General features: G+C 59.5%; 1 protein-coding gene across 1 annotated transcript in view; it reads left to right on the top strand.

Annotated features, from left to right (window-relative positions):
• Positions 1–11,814, top strand: part of ELL (elongation factor for RNA polymerase II) — a 79,627-nt gene extending 67,813 nt beyond the window's left edge. Inside the window, exons 7-12 of the mRNA XM_082836978.1 lie at positions 3,290–3,386; positions 4,584–5,058; positions 9,179–9,245; positions 9,468–9,639; positions 10,782–10,826; positions 11,411–11,814. Of these exons, the coding sequence (XP_082693104.1) occupies positions 3,290–3,386; positions 4,584–5,058; positions 9,179–9,245; positions 9,468–9,639; positions 10,782–10,826; positions 11,411–11,527 (973 nt within the window). The 3' untranslated portion in view covers positions 11,528–11,814. The remainder of the gene's footprint in view (positions 1–3,289; positions 3,387–4,583; positions 5,059–9,178; positions 9,246–9,467; positions 9,640–10,781; positions 10,827–11,410) is intronic.
• Positions 11,815–16,292: the final 4,478 nt, after the last annotated feature.

The raw sequence follows: 16,292 nt of genomic DNA on the forward strand, positions 1-16,292 counted from the left end.
CCACCGGGAGCTGCCCCTGTCCCTTGCGGGTCCTTCTGTTCCTGGGTCTGTGATTCTGCCCTGGGGTTGAAGGGACACAGCTCTTGGAGCATCTCTCAGAGGAGAGGGCTTTGGGAGCTCCATCTGTCATATCTTCACGCCTGGGTGGCCGTCACACTGGATTGGCAGTTGGCGAAGTCTAGTCTTCCAGATTGGAAGGAACTTTCCCTCTATGTTGAAGACCTGGCCCCCGGAAAGCCACGGAGGTTCCCTTCCTGGCCCTGTATCCATCTGCATGGTCACAGGTTGGCCTGGCGGGTGCTCTGGGACCGGCGCCCCAGCCCTTGCAGTCTGAAAACTTGCCTCGTCCTTCTTCCCGTCCTGGGCGTGGTTGTGAGAGGCCTCACTGTCCTCCCTCGCCCTTCCTCTCATTCTGCCACTGGGGGCTGTGCTGTACCGTTCACCGTTGTCTTCCCTGTTGTTTCTTTTAATTTCTTCTACTTTTGGAAGATTTCTTCACCTTCTCCCTCTGTCTCTTTTTTTGCCATTGTTGCTAGTTCCCAAGGTGCAGCTCCCACTTCTCTCTAGTTCCAAAGCAGTCACCCCAAAATGAAACCCCACGTTAACAGCCACTCCCCGTTCCCCCTCTCCCAGCCTCACTAAGCTGCCTCTTGTCTTGGTGGATGTGCCTGTTCTGGATGTTCCATACAAATGGGATTATGTACTCCAGCCTTTTGTGTCTGGCTTCTTTCACTTGGATTAGGTTTTCGAGTTTCGTCCACACTGTAGCACGTGTCAGAGCCTCACTCTTTTTTATGGCCAGGTAGTATCCTATTGTGTGGGCATTTTGTTTATTCATTTGTCTGTCCATGGACACTTGGATTGTTTCTACCTCTTCATGATTACGAGTAGTGCTGCCATGAGCATTCCTGTACCAGGACATGAATATAGCTGACATCGATTTTCAGTTCTCTCAAATATACACTGAGGAGTGGAATTGCTGGGCCATATGGTAATCCTGTGTTTAACTTTCTGAAGAACTGCCAAACTTTTTCTCAGTGGCCACGGCATTTTACATTCCCACCAGCAGTACTCAGTTCCAGTTTTTCTACATCCTCACCAACACTTGTTATTTTCCATTTTTTTGATTCTAGCCATCCTGGCAGGTGTGAAGTGGTATCTTATCATGGTTTTGATTTGTGTTTCCCTGGATGAATAATGATGTTGAGCATCTTTTCATGTGCTTATTGGCCATTCGTATGTCTTCTTTGGAGAAATGTGTATTTAAGTTCTGTGTCTTTCTAAGGCTATTAAGGATGGTGTTTTTCTCGTGGATTTAAAGTTTTCATCCCCTTACAGAGTCTCTCTTTCTTTTCAAATGCATTTTCCTGTCTATTTTGGGGTCTGACATTTGTTGCCTGGAAGCCCGGGTGCGCAGCCTCTTCAGGACTTTCCCATAGGCAACGCAGCCTCCTCAGGAGCACTGCTGAGGCGTTTCTGAATCCCCCATAGGCCCCTCTGTTTCCTCTTCTCCCGAGGCCACGTCTCTGTCCACCCTGTGTGGCCCGAGCATCCTGGAGAAGGCCTGGGCTCCTTCACTCCTGAACATGCTGTGGGCTCCCTTCCCTGCTGCCCCACAGCAGGCCGGGACCCAGAGCAGGGCTCTGGGGGGACAGCCTGGCAGGGGCCCCTCTGCTGAGGTTCCTGAGGCACCCATCCTGGGCCTGTGGGGTTCTGTGGCCTGGGACTCTGTTTTCTTGGATCCTATAGGACAGTCACCACTTGTACTTCTGCATTGAATATCATTTCTCTCATTTCTCTCATTTCTCTCTCTCTCTTTTTTTAAATAAATGTATTTTATTTATTTTTGGCTGCGTTGGGTCTTCGTTGCTGCATGTGGGCTTTCTTTAGTTGTGGCGAGCGGGGGCTACTCTTCGTTGCGGTGCGCAGGCTTCTCACTGCGGTGGCTTCTCTTGTTGCAGAGCATGGGCTCTAGGCATGTGGGCTTCAGTAGTTGTGACACGTGGGCTCAGTAGCTGTGGCGCACGGGCCTAGTTGCTCTGCGGCATGTGGGATCCTCCCGGACCAGGGCTGGAACCCGTGTCCCCTGCATTAGCAGGCGGGATTCTTAACCACGGCGCCACCAGGGAAGCCCCCTCATTGCTCTCTTCTTCCCTTTCTCTTTTATGCCTTTTTAGTGGGGGCTTGAAAGAGAGTGGATGTAAATACCTGGTTCTCTGTCTTTAACCGAAAGCTCTGGTTGCTTCCACGTGGCTGGAGCAGCAGAGTTGCCCTCAGCCTCATGGATTGTGTTGCCCCAAGTGCCTGCATGTTTCGGGCCCTTTTCCTGTGGCTCTGCTTGCATTTCAGGCCACCGTGGAGGGGACAGCAGCAGTTGTCTAGAGTGTGGCTGTTGGTCAGGGGCTGGGCTCTGCTTGTCACTGGTTAGAGCAGCGCAGACATGGCCCTGGACCTCAGCTCAGCTTCCCTGCAGGGCGTGGAGGGCCCTCGGCACCACTCCCAACACCTGGCCAGCTGCCTGGGCTCCCATGAAGCGCACAGTCTCCGGGAGTGCAGGAGGCTAAGCGGAGAGCCCCCTCCCCCCCCGCCGAGCCGGGGTGACTGTCGGGGGCCTCCATTTGTGTGTCAGGCATTGGGGTGTTTCTTCTCTCTTCCTTGGCTACATTGTTGTGCTCGCGTCCCGCCGGACTGGTGGCCACCCCTGCCATCCCTGGAGGTGCTGTGCCTGGGCTCCCAGGACGATGGGCGCTGAATCTGGAAGGCCCTCCCACCACAGACCAGGGCATCTCAGTCCTCTTCTGTGTTCTCTGTTTCTGCAGTGAGTGTTGTTTATTAGGATGACAGTTGTTTTTAAAAGTGAGGACCAGCACCCCAGTGACAGCAGCTCCCCTGGGGACACAGCATGGATCTTGAGTGTCTGGTCAGTTTTATATGGGTCCTTGGTCTCCATGGTAATGGGAGTCTAGATGAGTGGGAGGTCATCTGACCCTTCTCTGGGCGCAGAACACCCAACGGGACAGTCCTCCTGGCAGTGAGGCTGTGACCTTGGCCACAGGGCAGCTGTGGATAAACCCAGGGTGGAATGTGCTCAGGCTGCTCTCTGCCTGCCGGGCCCTGGTGTACCCATCACACTCGGCCCTGCTCTGGCTCTGCTCTGGAGTCAGGCCCTCCCCAAATCCCTGGGCGTGAATGGGACAGCGTGGTGTCAGTGCAGGGACAGGTGGGCGTGTGTGCGCCCCACAGGGCACTGCTGAGGATCCCTCCAACCCACCCTGCTTCTCCTTTGCAGGAAGTTGTGCCAGCCACAGAGCTCAGGCGGCCTCCCTGGGGACCTTGCGGCCAACAGTCCTCCGGGCGAGCATGGGAGCTCAGCCTCACCCCCTCAGGTAGGAGCGTGGTGGGGAGGGAGGGTGGGTCTCACCAGAGCCAGTGGGCCTGACCTGGCCTTGGTTCCCACGGAGCCTGTTGGGCTTTCGGCTCAGGGCTGGCAAGCTTTCTTGAATGAGTGAACAGCTGGCTGGGGGTTGGGTGTCCTGGGCCTGGGACTTGGTTATGGTTCCTTGGTTTACCTGTGGGTATGTGGCCGAGGGAGGGCAGGCTGCTGAACCACACTGAGCCTCCTGCTTTCTGTGTGTGGTGGGAGCTCCTGCCTCCTAGGGCTGTTGGAAAACCAGCCAGGGCGCAGTGGGGTCCTATGAGCAGTGGCCACGGCCATGTTAGTCAGTAGTTGGGAAGGGCATTTGGGGGGGCCTTGCTGTTGGGGGCTTGATCTTCAGCAATACCCGCCTCACCGTTGCTTGAGCTGTTTGGTGAAAGCTCTCCCCACCCACCTGCATGCTCTGACTTATGAGTCCCACGTCTCCATCCCTGCTTGGGAGAGGCCAGCCCCTCTTCTCCCTCTTCCTCCTCTGCCCTGGAGGCACCCAGCCTAGGCCCATGACCCTTACAGCCTCCCCGTGGCTGTAGGGCCGTTGTGGAGAACAGAGGGCCTCATTTCACTTGCGTCCCCACTGCTTCCCTCTGATCCCGGGTTGCCCATCTGCCTTCTTTCTCCCTACCGCTGCTTCCCTGGTCCTGGGCCACCTGGTCTGATCCTGGCTCCATTCCTGGGGTCTGGCCTTGCCTCACAGGCCTCAGTGTTCTTGTCTGTGAAATGGGGATGAAGCCTGCACCATGTCACAGGGTTGCCATGGGGATCCAAGTAGTCAGGGGCCTGGAGGTGTTGGTCCTGTCCTGTGGGGCTGCCCTGTGTCACTCAGATTTGGCTCTGTCACTCTTCCCATCGTCCAGGGAAGATGCTGAGCACAGTGGTGTTTTAGACCAGTTCCCAGAGGTGGCCCTTCTGGTCTGCAACCAGGTCCACTAATGACCCAGCGCCCTTCCTCCGCTCTGGTGGCCTCTGGGCCCAGCTGAGAGCTGAGACCCTGGGCATCCTGGGCCTCGCTAGTGTTCGCGCGCCCCCATGTGGTCAACGTGGGCCTCACGTGTGGGCACTGGGTTTCCTCCGGGCCTGCGGTGCCCAGCCTCTCCCCAGTAACTCTAGGCACAGACTCCCCTCTGAAATTGTCTCCTTTCCTTCCCAGAAACGGCCACAGCCTCCTGATTTCATCGACCCTCTGGCCAACAAGAAACCCAGGATATCGCACTTCGCTCAGAGAGGTCAGCCTGCAGTCAACGGGAAACTGAGTGTGCCCCACGGCCGTGAGGCCCTGCTTCCCACCCCGGGCCCACTGGCTGGTACAGACGCCCACCTGCCCCTGCGGCTGGAGCCACCACGGGCCCACGACCCCCTGGCCGACGTCAGCAACGACCTGGGCCACAGCGGCCGGGATTGCGAGCGTGGGGAAGTGGCCGCCCCGGCACCTACTGAGTGCCTCAGCCTGCCCCTGCTGACGGACTGTGCCCAGCCCAGCAGGCCCCACGGCGCCTCCTTGCACGGCAAGTCCAAGAAGAAATCCAAGAAGCACAAAGACAAGGAGAGGGCGGCTGAGGACAGGCACCGGCCCCGGCCGCCAGACCAGATGTCGGGCCCCCTTGGAGCCCCACCAGTCGCCCCGGGTAGGTGCCAAGAGGCAGGCCTAGGGGCAGGGGCTCTGCAGGAGGGTGTCGCCAGGAGCCTGAGCACCGGCCCCATGCCCACCACCCTCACTCCACAGAGTGCCGAGAGGGCTGCCCACGAGCCCCCACTTCGGCTCAGCCTGCACATGAGGCCTCTTTGCCTCCTGTGTCCTCGCACCAGCTCGTCTGTGACTGCCCTGGCATTGTTATGCTGAGAGCCTCTTGCAGTCCTGTGTGTGCCAGGCCAGCTCTGGGGACCAGGGGCTTGGAGCCTGATGGAGCTGAGGCTCACGGGAGGAGACATCACACAGGGAGAGCAACAGTTCCAGGGCCCAGCTCTGGCTGCGGGGAGGCCCCAGACACAGAGAGAGAACGGGGCGGGACTGGGGCTCAGGGAAGGCAGTGGGGGGCAGGGCCTGGTGGAGAGGGAGGTGGGCAGCCCCTGGATCACCAGGGACCTGGTGTGGCCTGCTAGGCGAACATTTCAGCCTGTGGAGAAAGGGTTTGGGAGGTGGGCCCAGAAGGAGGTGGGAGACTGTCCATAGAACAACAGAAGGTAAGAGCCAGAACACGGTCTTGCAGTTGCAGCCTGTGGGGAAGCTGGCAGTGGAGAGACCCTCAGCAGGATGACGGGTGCAAGGCTGCCCAGGGCCATGTGCTGAGCAGGGAAACTTTCTCAGGCCCGAGGCACTGCGGAGGCGCATGGATGGGCTAGGATGGCGGTGGGGCTGGGGTCATGTCCCCCAGAGCCACCCCGCCTCCAGTTATAGCCCTAGGCACCTGAGCCGAGCACCCCTTGTGGCTACTGTCAACCCCAAGAATAATTCAGGAGGCTGCAAATAAGAAAATCGTGTATTTGAGGTCTTAAAAATTACAGTTCGGGAGACATAGATTCAGGTGAGCGCGAAAGAGTGTTCTGAGGAGGAGAAAGAGTCGGGCTTATAAAGACAAAAGCCACGCTTGCCTGGTGAGGATGGTGTAGCTCTGACGCAAGTCAGAAAATATTTGTTTTAGGTTAGGGGTCCAGTAAAGTAGACAGTGTCACGAGTGTTTTTAGGGTAGGGGGTCTGATGAGTAGATAGGCTGTCACAAGTTTCTGGCAGATGACTTCATCGGGTCAGAAGGTCAGATTCCATCTAGGCTGAGACGTGCACAAGTCACACTTCCTTAATGGCCTCTTGGTTCCATTTTTAGAGCGCTCTCTTAGCAATACGGACTCCATTGTGAATTTCCTTTCATGTAATTTAACCTTATTAGCATGTCCTGGCAACAGGCGCAGCCACGGGGCCTCGTCACCTGCTGCAGCTTTCTGACGATTTCCTCAGGAGGGTTCCCAGCAGGGGGCATTCCTGGATGGGGTGGAGCCACTTCTCCTTAAGGCTTTTAAATTTGTCCTCACCTATCCTTCACGGGCTTGCCAGCCCCTCCCTCTGTGGCTGGAGGGCAGGTCCTGGAAGAGCAGGGTTGGTCCGGTGAAGTCGGACTTCGCAGTTCCGTCAAGTCCCCTGGTATTCCTCAACCCTGTTGCACGCTAGGCTTCCTAGCACCTGTGGGTGGGCCGCAGGGGAGAAGGCGACCCGGTTTCCTGAGCACACGCCATCTGATCCGGCTCCTCCTCAGGGAGACAGGCTCACGGGAGGAGACATCACACAGGGTCACAGAGACATCACTCAGCAAACTGCTGAGCAGCCGGGCAGCGCATTCTGCCCCTGATGGCAGAAGCGGATGCCGTGTGCTTCTGGCAGGGCCCTGGGCAGGAGCACTGTGGGGCCGGGCATCAGATGGGGCCAGGAAGATGCTGCCCAGGCCGGCCCACACGCAGGGCTCAGATGGCTTTGGGTCCTGCCCGGTGTGCGTCAGCTCCAGGCAGCTCCTCCCCAAGCCGAGGTAAGAAAGTGACATTTGGGGTCAGGCAACGCAGGGAGTAGAGGCCCCAAGGAAAAGGAAAAGGGTAACTGAGGCACCAGAAGCCGGGTCTGGCGCCAAGTGATCCACCGTAAGCCGTCTCTCAGGCGGCTCAAATGATAGTGGTAATAGGTGGGTGCAAAGCCCCCCCCAAGCTCCCAACACACACAACACACACCACACACACACCACACACACCCCTGCTGTAACATGTTGTCCCCAAGCTCCCAACACACACACACACACACACACACACACACACACACACACCACACCACACCACACCACACCACACCACACCACACACCCCCCCTGCTGTAACATGTGTTGTGACTCCTTCCTGGGTTGGGGGCATGTGCAGGCAGGAGCTACCCACCCACTGTTAACAATAGCGTTGTTCTCTGAATGCTCCCCCAGCCTCGCTGGAGCGCTCCAGGTCAGCCCCTGAGGAAGCTTCCTCGCCCTTATGTCCTGTGGAGCAGAGGGATGGGCATCTGTTTAACCCACCCTTCTGCGTGACACTGTCCCCCTAGTCTGGCCCTGCCTGACACAGTCCCAGCCCTGCCCTGTGATCGCCTCTGACCCTGACAGGTGTGGCGGCCTCCACCTGTCAGGCAGGTGGCTCAGCTCAGCCTCCCTGTGGCCCCCACTCTTGAGGCCCCCCTCTGGCCATCTTCATCCCCCTATGTCGTAGGCCCACTCCTGGGTCCTACGCCCACCCTCGTGCCTGCCCCCGACTCTTGCTCAGGCTGTGGATCCCTCCTGTGGCCAGAGGGTGCCTTCCTGGGCAGGCTGGCGTGCTGGGTGGAGGGCTTGGGCTCAGCCAGGCCAAGCTCAGGCCCACTGACCCCTGTGTGGAATTGGGGGCACCCTCTCTCATTGGCACCCAGACCTGGGTCCTGCAGGGTGAACTCGCAGACATGTCCCTGCACCCCCTGCCCTGGGGAGGCACAGGAGAAGCTAGTAGAGGGGACACATGGGTGTGGGAACCAGCTCGGCTGGTGCAGGGGCAGCCAAGCGACAGCCTCACGCAGCCAGTGCCGGAGCAGGAGTGGGGACCACAAAGGTTTGCCACAGGCTGGACCCCAACAGTGTCTTGGGTGCCAGGTCAGCCTGACCCTAAGCCTCAAGGCGGAACACCCCAGGAGGCCTGTCGTGTGTGGGGTGTGGGTGGTGGGAGTGTAGACTAAACCCTCATGTATGTGCCTGTTGGGCTGCATTCTGGGGAGGCCACAGCCTCTTCAAAGGTGACACCAGGTGGGGGTGGGCTCCATCCATTGGTGGGAATTGCACCTCGCGCTGGAGTATAAAACCACAGGAGGGCTCAGCAAACTGCTGATCCACTGGGGGGGCTGCTTTCCTCTGAGAGAGGCACAGAAATAAGCACTGAGGATGTGCTTCAAAGCGATCAAATTGCTTCTCAGTTGTGGGGAGGGGGAGGCCAGCTGGAACAGTTTCCCAGGGGAAGAGGACCGGACTGTAGCTTTGGTCGACTGCAGCCCGGGCAGGCCTCGAGCCCTGTGGACAGTCTTGTGTCACAGTCCCTGGCCTCGCAAGCCACCAGCCCAGCCCTGTTCCGGGGCTGCCCCTCTGATCCTGAAGTCCCATCTCTGGTGTGAGGAACGGGAGGATGGGGAGAGGGGGTGGCTCAGACCCGGGACCGGCGCCTGCAGAGCCTGCAGCTCCATCCACGGGGAGAGGTGTGGACAGGAGCCAGGGCTGTCCCTGGTGGCCGTCTGTCTTTGTCCTGTAGGGCTGGAGCCCGGGATACCCCTGGGACTCGATTATCCAGGGGTCACCGGTTTTCAGCTTAGTGCTCTTTTACACGAGGTCAGCGGAGGCGGCAGAGGCTCTGGACGAGTTGCCCAGGCTTTGCCCTGCAATGAATCCATCCTTTGGGGTGCTTGCTGAAAACGTACCCACGATGCCATCTCTGCACGGCTGTGCTTTGGGGACACACACCATGCTGCCTCGCCACTTCTCCCACGGGCTGAGGGCACTCCTGGCTGCAGCTGGACCCCCGAGGTAGCCAGACAGCACTTGCCCAGTGCTCATGCCTCCTTTGCCGGTCCTGGCTCCCGCTACGTGGCCTCAGCAATCCTCTGCACGCAGCGTCCCCTCCAGGGCCTTCAGACAACAAGGCATCAACCTTCTGAGGATCTCACCGTGGACACACGAGCTGTGGACTCAGGAGTTATGCGTTTGCTCTTTGTAGGTTTAAATGGGACCTGCAGCAGCTCAAGTGTTCCCACGTCGACCTCGGAGACTCCCGACTACTTGCTGTGAGTACTTCCCTTGCCGGCTGTGCCTCTCCCCTCCCGGCCCCTGCCCTGCACGTTAGCAGAGGCAGAGCTGACCCCAGGCCATGTGTGTGAATTCCTGGCCCAGTCTGCGCGAGGTCAGGGCTGCTTCCTGGGTGGGGCCGGCCGCAAGGCTGTGGGCACTTCCAGGCTCTCTCCTGCCGCCCCCTGAGCCCCTCCTGCCCCTCTCTCTGGTCTCTCCAGAAAATACGCCACTATCTCCTCCTCGGAGCAGCGCCAGAGCTACAAAAACGACTTCAATGCTGAGTATAGCGAGTACCGAGACCTGCACGCCCGCATCGAGCAGATCACACGGCGCTTCACGCAGCTCGATGCCCAGCTCCGGCAGCTCTCCCAGGGCTCCGAGGAGTACGAGGTAGAGCCCTGCCCACGCACGTCCAACGGCTCTGTCCGGAGCTGGCATCCTCGGGCATGTTCTGGGCCGAGGGCCCTGCTCGCCCCTCCTTCCCACTCCCCAAGTGGTTTAGGCCTGTCCCTGGAGCTCAGCGTCCTCAGCAGTGGGGCCGGTTGTGACCGACTCCGCAGGTGGGAGACGACCCACGGGGGCGGGGGCGGTGTTCCGAGCAGTGGAGACAGCGGGGAGCAGCGGGCTGGGGTGCCTGTGTCCCCACCTCTGAGAGCGCCTGGGGTCCCCTCTGCAGCCCGCTACCCACGTCACACGAGAATTCTCAGTCCCCCAGCCAGGAGGGGCTGGCCAGGCCACACCCCACGGCCCATCAGAGCTGTCACAGACACAGTGGGGGGTGGGAGGGGATAGAGGGTCCTTGGGGTTCCCCCGCCCCAACCCTCTTCCTCTGGCCAAGGGCACCTGGGTTCCCCAAGCCATCCCATATGGGAGCTCACTGCAGGGGGCTTGGTCACCAGCCCTGGGACGCCAGCCCTCCCCCTTGTGCCACCTTTCAGCGCTGGTTACCTGACTGCAGGGCCAGCCCTGATTAATCGTGGTGTTGGGGTCCATCACCCCTGGTGGAGGCCACTTGGGTTTCCAGAGGAGATGGCTCGTGATTGGGGCAGAGAAATGGGGCCTCTGAGGGTGTAGGACAGAAAATCCCCAGGGCATCTCTGTCCTCCCTCCTCCCTGCAGGCCCCACAGGGACACTCCCCAGGTGGTCAGGGGGCCTCTGCGCTTGGCCTTGAGCGGTGCACAGGCCAGCTGGGTGCGAGGGAAGGGGGCCGTCCCATCTGCTCTTTGCCTCCTCCAGAGGCTCTGACCAGCCCGCCCCTCCTACCGCGTGGCCTCATGCTTGTCCCTGAGGCTGGGCGCCTGCCCCTCGCTCCCCTGGCCCAGCTTCCTCCCCCACCTCCTGCCCTGCTCATCCCCCAGCCTGCCCCCTGCCCCTCCTCTGTGCTTCCTCACGCCATCACGCCATGCTGAGGCCACTGTCCCCCAGCATGCGGTGACCTTGCAGGTCGCAGGTTATCAGGGAGAAGGGGACATTCAGTTGGGGTGTCCTGCAGGTAATGCATTGTTCGCTTTCTCTTTTGTTTTTCCTCCAGACTACTCGTGGGCAGATTTTACAGGAATATCGAAAAATCAAGAAGGTGAGTCTCCATCCCTTTGTTGGGGTAGGTGGGGTGGGGTCAGAAGCTGTTTCAAGATGAGTGGCGCCAAAGTCTGGGAGAGGAGGGAGGGAGGAAGGGCCTCACTGGGCTGGTCTCAGGCCCTCGGAGTAGCCCCCGCCCCTGGTCACAGCTGAGGAGCTGAGCCTGTCGTATGAGCTTGGGTGCAGCCCCCACCCCCGCTCTCCCAGTGTTTGATGGGCACAGCCCCAGGTCCTTTCCGCCTCCCAGCCTTGGGCTCCCTGAGAGTCTCCTGCGATGTGGTTCCACAACAGCAGCTCACGTTCCTGAGGGCCACATGTGCCAGGGCGGCTCCCTGCCAGCCAGGCCCCAGCCCAGCGTGGAAGCTTCATGACCTATCTTGCCTCAGCCTCTCACCCTGGCTGTGACGGTTTCCCAGGGTGGAGCCGAGGGGCAGAGCAGGGGTCCCCGTCACGGCATGGAGAGTTCAGGCCGCAAGCAGGGCGAGTGGGAACCTGGGGCAGCCAAGCGGGGCAGCTCGAGTTCGGGTTGGGCTCTCAGCCTTGGCCGTGTGGGCGAGTGTCAGCCCGGCCGCTCTCTTACAGACCAACACCAACTACAGCCAGGAGAAGCACCGCTGCGAGTACCTGCACAGCAAGCTGGCCCACATCAAGAGGCTCATCGCTGAGTACGACCAGCGGCAGCTGCAGGCCTGGCCTTAGCTCAAGGCCACAGGGCAGGAGGCCCCACCCAGCCAGCCAGGCCAGCTCACCTCACCGGGCTGACCGTTCTGGATGGTGGGGGAGCTGGGGGCGAGGGGGAGCTGAAGATGAGGAAACAAGAGATTTATTTGGAAAAATAAACGTGAGGAAGACGCATTCATCTGAGCCAGGAACGCCGGCTTTCAGGGGAGTCCCTGCAGCCCTGGCGCCCACAGGTCACACAGACCCAGGTGGGGTGTCCACCTCCCCCGGGGCCCCACACACCTCCTGAGCAGCCTCCCCACCCAGATGGGCTCCCCAAGAAGCCCACCTCCTCGCCAGCCCCCCCCCCGCCCCCCAGGGGCTTCAGCTTCCTATCAGTGAAAGACTCCAAGGCCGGCCTGCCTGCCTGCCTTTTCTAGTTTTATACAAAGACAGCCACTTTTAGCTACTGCTTATGAGACTTGAGTCTATTTTTATACGAAAGAGAAAGCATCTTTTTTCTAAACCTGTGCCTCCCCTCCTTGGACGCCCAGGGTCTAGGCGCTGCCCTGTGTCCTTTCTACAGTATTACAGATGCTCGGGAAGTTCGGCGTTGTTTCTGCGAGCTCCAGGGCTCCCAGGAGAGAACCCGTGGTGGGCGGGCAGGGGTTCCTCTCCCACGCTGGTCTCCCTCACACACAGCCTCTCCCTGGCTCTAAGAGGGTGGGCAGGGCAATGCGACCCCCGCAGCTCTATTTGGAAAACTCCAGCTGGTCCAGGAGCAGCTGCTGGGAGCCACCAGGCCCGCCCTGCTATTCCAGGCCCTCAGCTGTCAGGGGTCACTGGGAGTTTCTGTGCTTGTAGCCCGCGCTCTGCGGCAGCAGTGTCGGATTTTATTTTACTGTCTTCTCAATTCTCCCCTTTGCTGCTGCTCTTCGTTTCGCACTGTTGAGACCAAGTGGTCTCCATGCTGTTGATCTCGCCCCGCCCCTCAGCCCACTTGTGGGTCCTGGGGTCGTCTTTGCAGAGCTGCCACGGGGTTTGCACTCAGGGAGGGGCTGGGGGGTCGATAGAGCCGGGGGCGGGGGGGTCGGGGGGAAGAGTGAGCTCGGAAAAGGCGCCGGATCCACCCATTTTGGGGGTGCTGGTCCGAGGACACCCCAATTGCTGCTTAGTCACTGTGCCTAGTCTAATGTCCCCCAGGGCGTCAGGGGGCGTGCGTGTTTGTGTGTGAGGGACCCCCGGGCGCGGTGGGGTCTAAAGCGAGCGTTCACATGAATTCAAAGCCGTGTTCAGCGAAGCCACAACTGGGGAAGGTCATGGGGGTGGTTGCAGCCCACAGCCCAGAGGTCACGGGGGGCGGAGGTGCTGCCGGGAGCCGTAGCAAGGGAGAGCGGAAATGCTCACGTAGACACGTCTAGTTTTCTGAGCTGTGGCGGTGTCTCCTAATGGCTTCCCAAAGAGCAGGCACGCCTGCATTGTGCCCACCCCGCCCCAGAGTCTCTGTGGGACCCCTGGAGTGCCGAGGATGCTGATCCTTTCTGTTTCAACAGCTGTTGTTTTGTTTCTCATTTGGGATGGAGAGGGGGAAGGGCTGAGCAGACCCTGGGACCCCAGGTTCCCCCGAGAGCCATCTTGTGCTCAGCCTGGACGTGCAGACTCAGGTGAAATGGGAGCACTCCAGGAGGCCCCACCCCGGAGGGCCGAGCGGCCCTCTGCCCTGGGATCCAGTTCAAGGGACTCTCAGTTCAATTTCCTCCTCCTCATTGTTTTTTATTGTTGTTGTTTATTTTCTCCTTTTAAGGAATCATGAAGCTAAGAAAAGTTTTGTGCTTTGGGGGTTGATGGACAAAAGTTCTAGCTGATTAAATATGGTCTAACTTATTGATACTGTTTTTTTTTTTTTTTCCTTTTAATATTGTACTGTGGAGAAAAACTTTTGAGCCATGGAGTTGGTGTTTACAAGAACTTTTCACTTTTGCCAAAATGTTACAATTGAAAGGCATCTGCATCTTTAGTTTCCTAATATTTTCTTAAAAGAACTAGTGTCCTTTTTGTACACTAAACAGGTGAATGCTGATTTTTTTCAACCTATAATAAATTTCACTGAACTGAACCTGTCGGCCCAAGCTGGAAGTGTATGTGTCATTCCCTGGGGGCAGGCGGCTGGTTCTGTGTTGGGGTGGGCTGGGGTGAGGAGGCATGGTGATGGGCAGGGCACAGGCTAGTACTGCCAGAGCCACTGCCCAGGAATGAGGCGGGCAGGTGGAGGGCTGAGCTGAGGTGGAGGGCCCTGCAGGTAGGTGCCAGAGCAGGAGGCCAGACAGCCTGGTCATGGGTGAGAAATGTCAAGAGATGGGAGGTGGAAGCAGCGGGGAGCCATGGCCGGTGTATGAGAAGGGCAGTGCCCCCGTGGAGTGTGCAGGGTGGGCTGGGCCAAGCAGGGGGTCCCCGGGGCTCCCACAGGGCCAAAGCCCCCAGTAGGGGGGCCACATGGGGCAAAGGGAGTGCCCTTATTTGGGGTAACAAGCTGTGACTGACTGATGAAACGGCAATGAGTAACGGCACTGCTTGATTATTCCTCCCGGGCCACACGCTGGGGTGGGGGGGTCCCCTTGCCTCCCCCCCATGGGGACACGGACACCAAGGCCCAGTGGAGCCCCACTGGCTCAGGACACCAGCCGGATGGCCATCCTTGCCCCTTGTTCTAGGTGAGGAGAAGGCAGGGGGCAGGTTCTACCCTCCAAGGACACAGTGGGGGCGAATGTTTATTTTAGGAAGGAAAAACAAAGAATAAGACCAGGATTAAAGGGGTCCAGGGGTCAGGGACTGTGGGCCTTAGCCTCTCTGGTGGCCCTGCTGGCCAGTGGCCTTGGCCTGAGTTCTGAGGCGGCCCAGGAATCTGAGGGGCGCGGGAGGGGAGGTCAGGCAGGCCCTGTGGGGCAGAATGTACCCTGCTCCCCAGGCGGCCTGTCCGTGCTGTTCTAAGGGGTAACAATGTCCCTGCCGCCACAGCCCCGGGCCCAGGGCCGACACCTGCCTCCTTCGGCCTCCCGCGCCTCAGCCTTGCGTTGCCTACCCGCCTCCCCCACGGCCCCCACGCTGCCCCGTGGCACCATGGCCGCAGGCGGTTCCCTGACCATCCTTTCCCGAGCCGACGGCACCTGAGTCCAGTCCCTCAGGGGCCCAGCAGGGTCTTCCCACCCTCACGACCTGCACTGTGGCCAAGGGGCTTGGGGTCACCCACCGGCCCCTGCCACTTGCCAGACAAGAACATCCTGCACCCAGATCCTGTGGCCCCTCCTGTGCACCGGGCTCCATCTGGGCGCTGGCACCCAGCAGTGACCTCAACAGCTCTGCCCTTGCCCTCGGAAGCCTGCGGTCTGGTGGGATCGGGGGTCTCCAGTCGCTCACTGCTCACCGCCAGGCAGCACACTCAGCCCGTGTCACACACCCAGGCGGTCCCCACAATGGCCTTACAGCACCAACTGACGGCTTGGAATCAAAGCAGCCACGTCCCTCCCAGCTGCCCCAACACTGACCCTCCAGGGATCCTGCCCGGGTCCACTCTGCCCCCACCACCCTCCTGCCAGCACCTCCCACAGGTTGTCCTGTGAGTGCTGGGGTTTCCCAGGGCTGGGTCTTTGGGGACCTTTCTGTACCCATTCCTGTGACATCACACACAGCCTGAAGGCACAGCCTCCCGTAGATTCTCCGACACCAACTGGAGGTCCAACAGTTCCATTATCAGGTCTGGCATCAGACCCCACAGGTGAAGGGGCTCAGGCCCCCACTTCAGACACCTGCCACAAGTCCCTGGCCACCCAGACTTCTGACCAACCCGCTATAAATCAGGGGTTCCCTCCCGCCCCCTCAGAGGTTTGGTGAGTTGCTAGAATGGCTCACAGTGCTGAGGAAAACACTTCAACAGCCGAATGGAGGAGAAGCCAAGAGCAGGGTGTGGGGAATGGTGCAGGGCTGCCATGACTCCTCCAGGTGGGCCACCCTCCCAGCACCTCCATGTGTTCCCCCGAATCCTGTTGTTTAGGGGTTCTTTTTACAGAGGTTCCATTACATAGGCATGATTGAGTAAATCGCTGGCCGTCGGTGATTTTTTTTTCTAATTTTTGGCCGCACCACACAGCACGCGGGATTTTAGTTCCGCGACCAGGGATCTAACCCTCGTCCCCTGCAGTGGAAGGGCGGAGTCCTAACCACTGGACCACCAGGGAAGCCCCTGGCCATTGGTGACTGAACTCAATCTCCAGCCAGGAACTGGGGACAAAAGCCAAATATTTATTATAAAGACTTCTCTGTCCCCAGCCCTGAGGGTCTGCCCTGGTCCCCAGACTGCCTCCCTCTCCCTCACACCCAGCCCCGTTTCATCTGCCCCTGAAACCAGTCCCCCAGGTTTTTGTCCGGGCAGCTGCTCTTCAAATCGTTGATAGGAGATGTCTGGTTATCTCAAGACCCCTTCCAGCAGCCACCTCCTCCAAGCAGTCTGCCCTGCCCACCCCTGCCTCTTAGGTCCCTCTGGCTGGGAGTGCCCCAAGTCCACTTCTGAATCCCCTACACTGGGGCCCCTTGAGGGCAAAGCCTGGACCAGAGTCTTCGAGCCCCCACTCCCCAAGGCCAGGCTCTGACCAAGTTTCCTGCAAACGTTCCCAACGATCCACCTTTTGGGCCAGCTCCAGTGGTGGAAACTTTCCAGCCGGAGGAGGCCGCTTGTTTTGGAAAGTTCCTGGGTGAGCCGCCCCCGCCCGCCTGCCGAGTTCCCACGCTCCTTTATCACTGGGCGCTTAGA

The sequence above is a fragment of the Leucopleurus acutus genome (genome assembly GCF_964270905.1).
Source record: "Leucopleurus acutus genome assembly, chromosome: 3".
NCBI classification, from domain to species: Eukaryota; Metazoa; Chordata; class Mammalia; order Artiodactyla; family Delphinidae; genus Leucopleurus; species Leucopleurus acutus.